The 14,420-nt window shown below is 40.6% G+C and overlaps 1 protein-coding gene and 1 long non-coding RNA gene across 2 annotated transcripts; one reads left to right on the top strand and one right to left on the bottom strand.

Annotated features, from left to right (window-relative positions):
- Positions 1 to 315: 315 nt before the first annotated feature.
- LOC125889564 (uncharacterized) lies at positions 316 to 3,660 on the top strand. Its single transcript, XR_007449462.1, has 3 exons — positions 316 to 488; positions 794 to 879; positions 2,797 to 3,660. It is a non-coding gene; the product is annotated as an uncharacterized LOC125889564 (long non-coding RNA).
- Positions 3,661 to 5,766: 2,106 nt separating this feature from the next.
- Positions 5,767 to 10,694, bottom strand: wdr74 (WD repeat domain 74). The gene is made up of 2 exons (XM_049577609.1): positions 9,930 to 10,694; positions 5,767 to 6,890 (listed from the first exon to the last, which is right to left on the bottom strand). The coding sequence occupies exons 1-2, from the start codon at positions 10,536 to 10,538 to the stop codon at positions 6,345 to 6,347; spliced, it is 1,155 nt and encodes a 384-aa protein (XP_049433566.1). The 5' UTR covers positions 10,539 to 10,694; the 3' UTR covers positions 5,767 to 6,344.
- Between the last annotated feature and the right edge of the window lie 3,726 nt (positions 10,695 to 14,420).

The following is a 14,420-nucleotide window of genomic DNA, read 5'->3' on the forward strand; positions in this document are numbered from 1 at the left end:
AACGGGTAACACAGACTACTGAGCTTCGCCCAGCAGGACACACCTTGAGGGACCGTGTTTCTTCCTTCCTCTGTGCTTTATTGTGACATATTGTGTCAGCCAACAGTATCATCCCGCTCTGTTCACAGATGTGCTGTTTCAGCTCAACATATCTGTGTCCTCCATGGACGGGGTCTCCGAGGCCCAGCAGCAGGGGCTTCAGGTGCTCAGTGGCTCCAACTTCACCGTCAGCTGCTCCATCCAGCCACAGTTCCCAGGAGGATCCTTCCTGCTCAGCTTCACTTCCTCCAACTCAACACACAATTACAACTACACCCAGCCAGCTGTCAATCACTCTGCCCACTTCCTGTTTCCTGCTGCAGAGCCCGCCCACCAAGGAAGCTACATCTGTGTTTATCACGTCTACGTTTTTTCTCAAAACTTCTCGTCTGAGAGCCGTTTGCTGTCTCTCACTGTGTCTGAGGAGAATGCGACGCCGAGTCAAAGAGGTAAATGTTCATGTTGGTTTCACTGAATGTTCACTGGTTCAGTTTACAAACCAAAAGTCTGACATTGTTTAGTATGAACGTAAAAATGTTCAATATCAACAATATGATCGGTTCAGCATGACATGGAAATAATATGCAGGAGTTTTTTGCAGTTTCTTGATTTTTGTCAGTCGATCATGTTACTTTTATTTTTAAAGAACGGCTGAACTTCCTGTTAAAGAGTTTGTAGTTAGTGGTTTTAAAATGTTGAGGACAACTTACAACTCTAATTTGTGATCTGATGTGATGTGATGATTCTGTTTCAGCATTTCCACCGATTTTCATCTTTGCTCTTGTGCTCTTGTTGCTGAGTTTGGCGCTGTTCTTCACTGGCATTTATTCATCTTGCAAGGTACAGTTCACACACAGAAATTTAGAAAACAAAATCACGGCCTCATGTATCTGACAAAAAGAATATGTCTGCATATTTCTGACTTTGATAGAGTTTTATGCATCTGGCACCAGGTATTGGCTTAAACACCTGGCTTTGGTGCCACAATCACCACTGGAAACACGGATTGTGTCAATAAATAACAACCAAAGTTGTTTGTTGCTTAAACATACAGAGACAAGCAAAAGTAGAAGACGAACTGATCTCCAAAAGGCATCAAGTTAAAGATGAAACATGCTTTTCAACATTTCAATGCATTATGTTTGTTTTGTACAATTTTAGAGTGAAAAAAACTGAAAGCAGCACCATGCAAAAGTTTGGGCACGCCAAGACATCTGAGCTCTCAGACGACTTTTCCCAGGGTCTCAGATCTTAATGAGCTTGTTCGGGCTCTGGCTTGTTCACAGTCATCGTTAGCAAAGGCCAGGTGATGCTAATTTCAAAGCTTTATAAAGACTCTGACTCCTGAAAGCTTGTCCCAACAGTCAGCAGCCATGGGCTCCTCTAAACAGCTGCCTAGCACTCTGAAAACTAAAAGACCTGATGAAGACTAGAAGAAGATAGCCAAGTGTTTTCAGGGAGCTGTTTCCTCAGTTGGTCATGTCAGTAAGAAATGGCAGTTAACAGGAACTGTGGAGGTCAAGCTGAAAACTCTCTGAGAGAGCTGCTTGTAGGATTGTTAGAAAGGCAAATCAAACCTCTGTTTGACTGCAAAAGACCTGCAGGAAGATTTCTCAGACTCTGGAGTGGTGGTGCACTGTTCTACTGTGCAGACACACCTGGACAAATATGAGCTTCATGGAAGAGTCATCAGAAGAAAACCTTTCCTGTGTCCTCACCACAACATTCAGCCTCACAAGTTTGCAAAGGAACATGTGAACAAGCCTGATGCTTTTGGAAACAAGTCCTGTGGACTGATGAAGGTAAAACAGAACTTTGTGGACACAATGAGCAAAGGTATGTTTGGAGAACAAACTGTTAAACACGGGGGTGGATGGATGATGCTTTGGGCTTGTGTTGCAGCCAGTGGCACGGGGAACATTTCACAGGTAGAGGGAAGAATGGATTCAGTTAAATTCCAGACATCACAGCATCTGTAAAAAAGCTGCAGATGAAGAGAGGATGGCTTCTACAACAGGACAATGATCCTAAACACACCTCCAGATCCACAATGGACGACCTCAAGAAGAGCCAGCTGAAGGTTTGGCCACGCCCCTCACAGTCCCCCGACCTAAACATCATTAAACATCTGTGGATAGAGCTCAAAGAGCAGAGCATGAAGACGGCCCAAGAATCTCACAGAGCTAGAAGCCTTTTGCAGGAAGAATGGCTGAAAATCCTCCAAACAAGAACTGAAAGACTCTGAGCTGGATACACAAAGTGTTTAGATGATACCTGCCAAAGGGGGCGCTACTGAGCACTGACCATGCAGGGTGCCCAAACTTTGGCTTTTCATTTTTTGTTATTTTGAAACTGCAGAAATGTAAAGAAATGTTTCATCTTTAACTTCCTGTCTTTCAGAGATCAGTTCATCTTCTACTGACTGAACTACTCACAGTAAACTAAATTTTGACCAGGGGAGCCCAAACAGTTCGTCAGTAAGTCATGTACTGGAAGTGTAGTTGGCAGCCATCTTGCCTCTGTCTCACGTCATCTGCCAACCGCTTCTCCTCCAGATAAGAAAGTTGACTTACGTACATCAGACCTACGTCACCTTGAAAAACCCTGTTTTGGTGCAACTTGATATGATGCGTATAAAACATACTAATGTAACAAATATATGTGATCTGCAGAAACGTACAGTGCTAACATTTTCTTCTGGGCTGATATATTCACCCAGAGGAATGATTCAGTAACTGCGCTGTTGTGTCTCTGCAGGCCACCAGGGGACAGACATCTGAAAGACAGAGGGACACTGAAGTGCTATAACCGCACTGATTCAGTGAGGAAGAAGCCAAACGAACACCGATGCTCAACTGAAAAACTGATTTACTCAAGAGAAATTTTTTAAGAGTGAAGTAAGATCACAACATTCCCTTTGGAGACACTGCGGAGGGTTTGCAAACACATCACTGCCTCACAGCACCCAGAAATATTTTGTAAAAGTCAGAATCAGAGGTCTTCATTTTGAACCCGATCTGAAAACGGACCTGCGATTAATTAATTCATGAACCCAAAGTTCATGTATTAATTATTACACAAGAGACCTGATCTAAATGAACCCAACGATGATTGTTAAGACAACTTATTTTTTTCCATTTTTCAAATTTCTTTATTTGGCACTGAATCCTTTATCTTCCATTGCGGTGCACGTAGTTCCCCCAAAATTTGTTCCCAGCTGTTAGTAGGTTCCCACTCTATTGGTTACATAGAGCGTACCTTTTCGTTTGCCTCGGCCGTTCTTTGAATATTTAACGACAGACATGCACAACTGTATGTTTGACATTTAACAAATTAGCACCCCACGACTCAGCGCCCCTGCCACTTAGGTTAGGTTCGCAAAGAATCACTGTTGAGCACCATCCCGTTACGTGCTTTAATTATAGTTATGTACTTAACATAAGGTTACTTAAAAGAATCATAGTTGGGCACCGTCATGTTATGTACTTAATGTTAAGTTTAATACTTAATATAACATTACGTACTTAACGTAGAGTAACATAGATTAGGTTTAGAAAAATCATCTATCATTGTTGGGCATCATCATGTTACGTTAAATCATGTTATGTACTTGACGTAAAATTTCATACTTAATATAAAGTTATGTACTTAACTAAAAGTAACATAAGTGAGGTTTAGGAAAAGAATCGTTGTTGGACACTGCCATGTGTGTACTTAATGTAAAGATTCATATCTATATAACCTTACGTACTTAACATAAAGTAACGTAAGTCAGGGTTAGGAAAAGAATCATTGTTGGGCATCATCACGTTATGTACTTCACGTAAAGTTTGCACTTAATATAGTAACATACTTGACGTAAAGTAACGTAGGTTAGGCTTAGGAAAGAATCAATGTTGGACACTGTCACGTTACGTACTTCAAGTAAAGTTTTGTACTTAATATAAAGTTATGTACTTAGTGCAAAGTAATGTAGGTTAGTTTTAAGAAAAGAATCAGAGCTGGGCATTGTCATCTTATTTACTTAATGTAAAGTTTGCACGTAGTATAAAGTTACGTACTTAACGTAAAGTTATGTAGGTTAAGGTTAGGAATAGAATCATTTTTGGACACTGTCACGTTAGTACTTCACATAAAGTAACCTAGGTCAGGTTTAGGAAAAGAATCATTGTTGGGCATCATCATGTTACGTACTTAACATAAAGTTTTGTACTTAACATAAATTTATGTATTTCAAATAACGTAGGTTAGGTATAGGAAAAGAATCATTGTTGAGCGTCATTACGTCATGCACATAACATAAAGTTCTGCACTAGCATGAACTCACACAGTTAACATAAAGTAACGTAGGCTAGGTTTAGGAAAATAATCATAGTTGGGTATCATCACGATACGTACCCAACATAAAGTTACACAGGATAGATTTAGATACATAGATTAGTTTGAGGAAAAGAATCATGGTTCAGTGCCATCACATTACCTACTAAACGTAAAGTTACGTACGAAACCTAAAGTAACATAGGTTAGGTTTGGAAAAGAATCATAGCTGGGCATCGTCAATGTTATGTACCTAACGTGAAGTTATGTACTTAACGCAAAGTTACACAGGTTACGTTTAGGAAAAGCATTATGGTTAGGTGTCATCACATTATGTACTAAACGTCAAGTTACGTACTTAATATAATAAAGTTATGTAGGTTAGGTTAAGGAAAAGAATTGTGCTTGGGTGTCATCACATTACATACTTAATGTAAAGTTATTAAGTTACAGTTTTTAAAGTAAATTTACGAGAAAGAATCACGGTTGAACGTCGTCAGGTATTTTAACATTTTGGTACAATAATATAAGAAAACAAACCTTTTTGTTGATTAATAATCACAACAGCGTTGATTATAATAGTACACAAAATAAGGATAAAGTCTGACAATGAAAATATAACATGTCGATTAAATTTATATCTGACTCATTTCTGTACTGAAAATTTAATTTAACTAAATGCACTAAAGTATCAGCATCAAAATATACTTCAAGTACTGCAAGTAAAAGTACTCATTGTTACTGTTGTGTTCACACCGGGCGCAGATAAAACAATTCACACGCATGAATTACATGCAAAGTCCCGCTGGGTGGCATGATGGACACGACGTGAATGACGTGAAATATGGAAATTATCAGCAAGAAAGAAGCAAGTAGCGCGATTTCATGTGTTACGCTAACGTGGGAGAGTTGAAAAATATGAACTGACCAATTTGTGTAAAGTCGATGTAAAGATGCGATTAGATGCGAATTCCCGCCAGGCGGCCTGATGGGTAAGCCACAAATGGCACCAAAGAAGCGAGTAGCGTGATTTTGCGTCATACCCTTATTAGCAAGAGTTGAAAAAGCTTAACGTCAGTGACTAATTCACGCCATGATAGCCAATTAGCATTGAGATCCTCCAGAAACGTATGGCGCAGACAAAGTACCGGTGGAAGTTTATCAACCAATTCAGCAATTAAACGAGTCAACACGCGTTCAGCAGTGTGAACATAACATAACAGACAGCAACTTGACGATGACAACAAACTAGCTCAACGACATTGCCGAACACAAGTATGACTCTGAATATATGAAATTGTGTGGACCTTGACCTGACGACGAGGGAGAATTCTGGACTGATTATTTCTTTCGTGATTAATTGTGTTGTTTGTTGTTTTTTGTTTGTGTCTGCATTAAAATACATGTCAGTTAATGTTGAGACTACAGCAGGTTTTTTATTTAGATGGTGGGTAAACCTTCTCTTGACGTTTGTTTTACAGAATGTCCCTTTAATAACGACATATTGGACGTATACAGAATTGTAGAGGAAATTTTGAAGATTGTAACTCAATGGATGAAAACTGTTCAGACTGGCTGCACATTTGCAGACGTACAAGTAAACTTTAAAATGAACACTTTCTGAATGGAGTTTGGCCTGTGGGACTGCAGATCTCTGTTTTACACTTATTTCCCCACATTTAGCAGCAGCAGCTCATTAGTTACTGTCTTTAAAGTGCTGCCATCGTTTACTGAAACATTCAGGTGAGAAAAGGTGATCTGATTCTTAAAAAGAAAAGCAGAGTCTGTCATTAAAATGAATCAAACAAGCTGTTATTTTAATAAAGATTTCAGACTGCTGAGTAAATATTACAAAATACATTTGTAGATACAGATTCACAAACAAAACGTCCTGTCCTGGAAAGATAAACAGGTTTTATCTTTCACGTGTTTCAGTCTGAATGACAGAAGTCAAATGTCCCACACTCTGATGAGGCCACAAACGCCCCTCAGTCTTGTCCTTTCTTTCTCTTCTTCTTCTTGCTCTTTTTCTGCGGCTCTTCCTCCTCCTCTTCCTCCTCCTCCTCTGTTGTTGTTTTTCTCTTCGGCCTCTCCTCCACCCGTTCCATGCTCTCCCACACCTCGTCATCCTCGTCTTCCTCCTTCACCTCCTGAGACCCCGCCGCCGCCCCGCCTCCATCCTCCAGGTCTCGGCTGGCGAGCAGCAGGCAGTTGAGGCGGGACTTGAGGTAGACCTTGTGCTGCAGTTTGCGGTCCTCCAGGCTGTGGATTCGGAGGAAGCGGTCCAGGCCACATGATGCGACCACGGGCTGGGAGGGGTGACACTGCAGCCCCCGCACGCCCCCCGCCAGCCCCTTCAGACAGCCACGCACCAAACCTTTCCTCAGGTCCAGCAGGGCGATCTGGCCCTGGGTGTTCCCCACCACCACCGTGTTACCGCCGGCGGGCAGGGACAGAGCGGTGAGCGGGTGCTCGCCGTACTCAGCCTCCAGCACGGGACGCCGCTGAGGGCAGGAGGGATCGAACACGTGGACCTGACGGAGGAGAAATTATGTTAAAGCTGTGTGACAGAAAAACTCAGACACACAGTTGACTGTTGTGGTGCGTTCAAGGTCATTACAAATGCAAACAAAACTTCAGCGCTTAAGAAAACATCACAAACTGTAGCAATAGTGTTGTTGCATATTGTTTGTCTGCATGTTAAAAAAATTAAGTGTAGGAAAGTAAAGTTACGTTAATTGAGTTTAAAAAGCAAAGTTACGTAGGTTAGGTTTTGGAAAGTACAGTTATGTAGGCTAGAGTTAGGAAGTAATATTATATACAGTACAGGCCAAAAGTTTGGACACACCTTCTCATTCAATGCGTTTTCTTTATTTTCATGACTATTTACATTGTAGATTGTCACTGAAGGCATCAAAACTATGAATGAACACATGTGGAGTTATGTACTTAACAAAAAAAGGTGAAATAACTGAAAACATGTTTTATATTCTAGTTTCTTCAAAATAGCCACCCTTTGCTCTGATTACTGCTTTGCACACTCTTGGCATTCTCTCCATGAGCTTCAAGAGGTAGTCACCTGAAATGGTTTCCACTTCACAGGTGTGCCTTATCAGGGTTAATTAGTGGAATTTCTTGCTTTATCAATGGGGTTGGGACCATCAGTTGTGTTGTGCAGAAGTCAGGTTAATACACAGCCGACAGCCCTATTGGACAACTGTTAAAATTCATATTATGGCAAGAACCAATCAGCTAACTAAAGAAAAACCAGTGGCCATCATTACTTTAAGAAATGAAGGTCAGTCCGGAAAATTGCAAAAACTTTAAATGTGTCCCCAAGTGGAGTCGCAAAAACCATCAAGCGCTACAACCAAACTGGCACACATGAGGACCGACCCAGGAAAGGAAGACCAAGAGTCACCTCTGCTTCTGAGGATAAGTTCATCCGAGTCACCAGCCTCAGAAATGGCAAGTTAACAGCAGCTCAGATCAGAGACCAGATGAATGCCACACAGAGTTCTAGCAGCAGACCCATCTCTAGAACAACTGTTAAGAGGAGACTGCGAATCAGGCCTTCATGGTCAAATAGCTGCTAGGAAACCACTGCTAAGGAGAGGCAACAAGCAGAAGAGATTTGTTTGGGCCAAGAAACACAAGGAATGGACATTAGACCAGTGGAAATCTGTGCTTTGGTCTGATGAGTCCAAATTTGAGATCTTTGGTTCCAACCGCCGTGTCTTTGTGAGACGCAGAAAAGGTGAACGGATGGATTCCACATGCCTGGTTCCCACTGTGAAGCATGGAGGAGGAGGTGTGATGGTGTGGGTGTGTTTTGCTGGTGACACTGTTGGGGATTTATTCAAAATTGAAGGCACACTGAACCAGCATGGCTACCACAGCATCCTGCAGCGACATGCCATCCCATCCGGTTTGCGTTTAGTTGGACGATCATTTATTTTTCAACAGGACAATGACCCCAAACACACCTCCAGGCTGTGTAAGGGCTATTTGACCAAGAAGGAGAGTGATGGAGTGCTGCGGCAGATGACCTGGCCTCCACAGTCACCGGACCTGAACCCAATGGAGATGGTTTGGGGTGTGCTGGACCGCAGAGTGAAGGCAAAGGGGCCAACAAGTGCTAAACACCTCTGGGAACTCCTTCAAGACTGTTGGAAAACCATTTCAGGTGACTACCTCTTGAAGCTCATGGAGAGAATGCCAAGAGTGTGCAAAGCAGTAATCAGAGCAAAGGGTGGCTATTTTGAAGAAACTAGAATATAAAACATGTTTTCAGTTATTTCACCTTTTTTTGTTAAGTACATAACTCCACATGTGTTCATTCATAGTTTTGATGCCTTCAGTGAGAATCTACAATGTAAATAGTCATGAAAATAAAGACAACGCATTGAATGAGAAGGTGTGTCCAAACTTTTGGCCTGTACTGTATAAGAATGTGAAACTACGTAGGTTGGGTTCAGGAAGTAAAGTTGCGTAAGTTGGATTCAGTAAAGTAACGTTACGTAGTCTTGGTTTAGGAAAGTAAAGTTATGTAGGTTGAATTTAGAAAGTAACTTTACGTAGGCTAGCTCTGGGAAGTAACGTTACATATAGGAATGTTAAGTTATGGAGGTTGGGTTTAGGAAGTAACATTACGTAGACTTGGTTTAGGAAAATAAAGTTACGTAGGCTAGCATTGGTAAGTAACATTACATATAGGAATGTGAAATTACGTAGCTTGGGTTTAGGAAGTAAAGTTGTGATTCAGTAAAGTAAATTTACGTAAGTTAGGTTTACAAAGTAAAGTTACGTGGACTTGGTTTAGGACAGTAAAGTTATGTAAGCTAGCTTTGGGAAGTAACGTTACATATAGGAATGTGAAGTTACGTAGGTTGGGTTTAGGAAGTACCGTTACGTGGGCAAAGTATTGGAAAGTAACGCTGCATATGTTAGGTTTAGGTTGAGAATCATGGTTGGGCATCGTCACGTTGTGAACTTAACGTGAAGTTACATACTTAACATGATGTAAACTTTCATTTTAGAATGACGACAGGCCTCTGTCCTGTGTTTTCTCTTTGAAGGGTGGGGCGACCCTGTTGGAAACATTTTGTTTACGTAATGTCCTTTGATATTAACGTATTTGCTGTGTGCCGAATTAAACAGGACATTTCAGTGAACATGAATCAAGGAATAAAAACTTTTTCAATGAGGTGTAAATTAGCTCACAGAGAAGTAAACTTTAAAATGGACAGTTTTTGAATGGAGTTTGGCCTCCGGGACTTAGAGATCTCTGTTTTACAGCTATGTTTTTCCTCCACATTTAGCCTAGAAGGTGGAGCGACCCTTTGTTGACATTGTGTTTTCGAAATGTCCCTTTAATATAGGTGTATTTGCTGTGTGCCGAATTGATCGGGACATTTTAGGGAACATAATTCACGGAGAACATTTTTTTCAATAAAGTGCAAATTAGCTCACAGAGATGTAAACTTTGAATTTGACAGTTTTTGAATGGAGTTTGGTGGATCTCTGTTTCACAGTTAATTCTTCCCACTTCTAGCACCGCACTGCGAACGCACCTGATGGTAACCTGTGCACGCGACCACTTTGTCCGAGTCCGGGATGAAGGCCATGTCTCTGACCCAGTGCGGCCGCCGTAGATCCAGCCAGTCGTCCCGCAGGTTCTTCGCGGTGAACACGGGTTTCTCGGGGTTCTCCAGGTCCCAGATCTTCAGCCCGTTCTCCTTCCCGCCGGTCGCGACTCTGTGCGGGTGCACCGGGCTCTGCCGCATCCTGCACACGTTCTTCCCCGCGTTCAGCTCCGTCACGGGCTCGCTGCTGTCCTCCCTCCACACGCGCACCGTCCCGCACTCCACGCATGTGACCAGCGCGGAGCCGCTGAGCGCCGCCAGCCCGGTGAAGCAGCCCTCCGCCGGGTCTCCGCAGCGCCGGGTCTCGGTGAAGACGCCTTTCTCGGTGCTGAAGGTCTTCACGGTTCCGTCCACGGAGCCGACCAGCAGCTCGCTCTCCGCCGGGTCGCCCCAGCACAGCGCGCGGACCTCCTGGTCCCGGCTCAGGTGGCTCGTGTTGCAGAAGTTGAAGGCCTGTTTCCGGGACAGACTGACCCCCTTCAGGATGCCGGTCTCCGAGCCCAGCCACACGGAGCACAGCCGGCTCGTGTCCCCCATCACACCGGGTCTAACGGGACCGAAGACGGGACACAAAACCGGATTTCAGCGGCTCCGAGTCCAGAAAACACACGTGCCCTCCTCTGAGGACTGTGTCGCGTTTTGACTACGTCACACCGCAGTGTTTTCTTTTTTTTAAATGAACTTTATTGAACACGTTTAATTTACAGAGAACCAACATTTCAGATTTTATTAGAAAATGTAGAAAATATATGTTATCATATAAAAATAATATAAACATAAATTCAACTGCACAACAAATAAATAAAATGTTGGTAAAGATAGAAACATAGCAAAAACATTTCGGGTCTGCCAAACACATGGAATAAAACTGAAATGTCAAAATAATCTTTTTATTTTATATTATTTTATAATTATTGTTATTATTGTTTGCCAATTTACAGTTTTTGAGTTGTTTAATGTGTTTTAAACATTAGTTAAAAATAAAAAGTTAAAAAATTAATGAACTAATAAATTTACTTTTTTAATTTATTTTTGTTTTCTTCTTTTTCATTTTCTCTTATTTCCTTTATGTGTACACTTTAAATATTTCCTATAAACATTCTTCTTTTGTTTCTTTTTTTAAAAAATGTATTTTTACACCTTTACTTTTCTCAATAAAAGAAATACTTTAAATAATTTAGCTGTCTTTAAAAATATGAAACACGAATATTCTTTTTTTTTTGCCAAATTATTCTATTTATATCATAAATAAAATCTTAAAGTTAATTATGAGCTCTTCATCTGCTGAGAAACTAGCATTGTTTAAAATGAGTAATATACTGTGTATAAATATATATATATACAGTACAGGCCAAAAGTTTGGACACACCTTCTCATTCAATGCGTTCTCTTTATTTTCATGACTATTTACATTGTAGATTCTCACTGAAGGCATCAAAACTATGAATGAACACATGTGGAGTTATGTACTTAACAAAAAAAGGTGAAATAACTGAAAACATGTTTTATATTCTAGTTTCTTCAAAATAGCCACCCTTTGCTCTGATTACTGCTTTGCACACTCTTGGCATTCTCTCCATGAGCTTCAAGAGGTAGTCACCTGAAATGGTTTCCACTTCACAGGTGTGCCTTATCAGGGTTAATTAGTGGAATTTCTTGCTTTATCAATGGGGTTGGGACCATCAGTTGTGTTGTGCAGAAGTCAGGTTAATACACAGCCGACAGCCCTATTGGACAACTGTTAAAATTCATATTATGGCAAGAACCAATCAGCTAACTAAAGAAAAACCAGTGGCCATCATTACTTTAAGAAATGAAGGTCAGTCAGTCCGGAAAATTGCAAAAACTTTAAATGTGTCCCCAAGTGGAGTCGCAAAAACCATCAAGCACTACAACGAAACTGGCACACATGAGGACCGACCCAGGAAAGGAAGACCAAGAGTCACCTCTGCTTCTGAGGATAAGTTCATCCGAGTCACCAGCCTCAGAAATGGCAAGTTAACAGCAGCTCAGATCAGAGACCAGATGAATGCCACACAGAGTTCTAGCAGCAGACCCATCTCTAGAACAACTGTTAAGAGGAGACTGCGAATCAGGCCTTCATGGTCAAATAGCTGCTAGGAAACCACTGCTAAGGAGAGGCAACAAGCAGAAGAGATTTGTTTGGGCCAAGAAACACAAGGAATGGACATTAGACCAGTGGAAATCTGTGCTTTGGTCTGATGAGTCCAAATTTGAGATCTTTGGTTCCAACCGCCGTGTCTTTGTGAGACGCAGAAAAGGTGAACGGATGGATTCCACATGCCTGGTTCCCACTGTGAAGCATGGAGGAGGAGGTGTGATGGTGTGGGGGTGTTTTGCTGGTGACACTGTTGGGGATTTATTCAAAATTGAAGGCACACTGAACCAGCATGGCTACCACAGCATCCTGCAGCGACATGCCATCCCATCCGGTTTGCGTTTAGTTGGACGATCATTTATTTTTCAACAGGACAATGACCCAAACACACCTCCAGGCTGTGTAAGGGCTATTTGACCAAGAAGGAGAGTGATGGAGTGCTGCGGCAGATGACCTGGCCTCCACAGTCACCGGACCTGAACCCAATGGAGATGGTTTGGGGTGAGCTGGACCGCAGAGTGAAGGCAAAGGGGCCAACAAGTGCTAAACACCTCTGGGAACTCCTTCAAGACTGTTGGAAAACCATTTCAGGTGACTACCTCTTGAAGCTCATGGAGAGAATGCCAAGAGTGTGCAAAGCAGTAATCAGAGCAAAGGGTGGCTATTTTGAAGAAACTAGAATATAAAACATGTTTTCAGTTATTTCACCTTTTTGTTAAGTACATAACTCCACATGTGTTCATTCATAGTTTTGATGCCTTCAGTGAGAATCTACAATGTAAATAGTCATGAAAATAAAGAAAACGCATTGAATGAGAAGGTGTGTCCAAACTTTTGGCCTGTACTGTATATATATATATATATATATATATATATATATATATATATATATATATATATACCTCTCTGTCATATTACAACAAAACAAACGTAAATATAGCCAAGAAAAAAAATCACGATAAACTAAAAAAATACATACTATATTCATATGCTATAGAGAAACTGTAACTATAATGTACTAACACTGAAACAATGTTTATAAAAAATAAATAAAAAAGTTTCTTCACTTAATTGTTTGAGTGTTTACAGCAGTGTGTCTACACCGCCCTCCTGTGGGCACAGTCCGTAACTACACCCTGAAACTTTTATTTTGAAAGTGTTCACAGGAACTGCTGGTATGTTGTTGTGTCTGCACACAGACATATATACGTCTACGTATATATGTCTGTGTGTCTGCACTCACACTTTTAAATATCGTGTATCAATTCAGTTCAATAAGCTTTATTGACATGACATTTCATATGTGCTGCCAAAGCAATGTCTCCACCGCCCTCCGGTGGCCACAGTGTGTAACTGCACTTGGTTCTGTGTAATGACGCACTGTGACCACCGGAGGGCGGTAGAGACATGATTCTAAATACTCTAATGAGAATTAACAGTTTAATGTTTAACTGGACGAAGAAGACAACTCACTGACACCTCTGCTGCTCCACAACTCTACAGTAATCTCTAGAAATTATTGTTTATTAATTTTGTATAATAAAAAAATAAATCACAACAACATGTGTCGCTCGCCGTGTTCACACAGAGTGACCTCCTGGATGGGGACTAGAATAAATATGTGAGTAAGCAAAAGGTGTTACTGTATATAACTTTAGTTTTTAAATGAATCAGTTCTCTGGAAAGTGATGGGAAGATGTTTCCAAATGTGTTACTGACATTATTTATAAAGACTTTGTGTTATTTTGTGTTTTATTCAGATTCTTTGCCTGTGACAGGGCATGTGAGGAGCAGACATGTATCATATATCTACTCATTATTCTTGACAAAAAAAGACCCTTTTTACTGTGGTTTACAAAGATTTTAAAAATGACATAAATACTATTAAATCGTGTACCAATAAAAAAAGGCCATAATAACTGTCCCAGTATGTTTAACTGTAAGATATGTAATTAAAATGTGACCTAAGCTGTTGTGCAGGAACTGTTCTATTGGATCAATGTTTGGACTGGACACTTCTGTTACATGTATGAGTTAACTGTATATGGGCCGTGATTCTTAAATACTTAACTTTAGTTTATTTTTTCTCTTTGTATTTATTTTATTTTATTTAACCTAAACCACCTGGCTTGTTTTTTGCACTATGGTTATTGTTACTGTTTATTAAATCAAAATGAATAAATATATAAATAAATAAATGAATAAATAAATAAATAAATAAATAAATAAATTCTATTATTATTGTGAATTGTAATTGTTCGTATTAACAATAAAGTTTTTTGGATTAAAAAAACAACTTG

This window comes from Epinephelus fuscoguttatus, linkage group LG5 (genome assembly GCF_011397635.1).
Source record: "Epinephelus fuscoguttatus linkage group LG5, E.fuscoguttatus.final_Chr_v1".
Taxonomy (NCBI): domain Eukaryota; kingdom Metazoa; phylum Chordata; class Actinopteri; order Perciformes; family Serranidae; genus Epinephelus; species Epinephelus fuscoguttatus.

Bases quoted from the DNA above. Each gene is read 5' to 3' on its own strand.
- wdr74 (XM_049577609.1), bottom strand. From the start codon at position 10,538: ATGGGGGACACGAGCCGGCTGTGCTCCGTGTGGCTGGGCTCGGAGACC. The intron at 6,891-9,929 runs GTGCGTTCGCAG...CTCCTCCGTCAG, and splicing joins CGTGCACAGGTTACCATCAG to GTCCACGTGTTCGATCCCTC.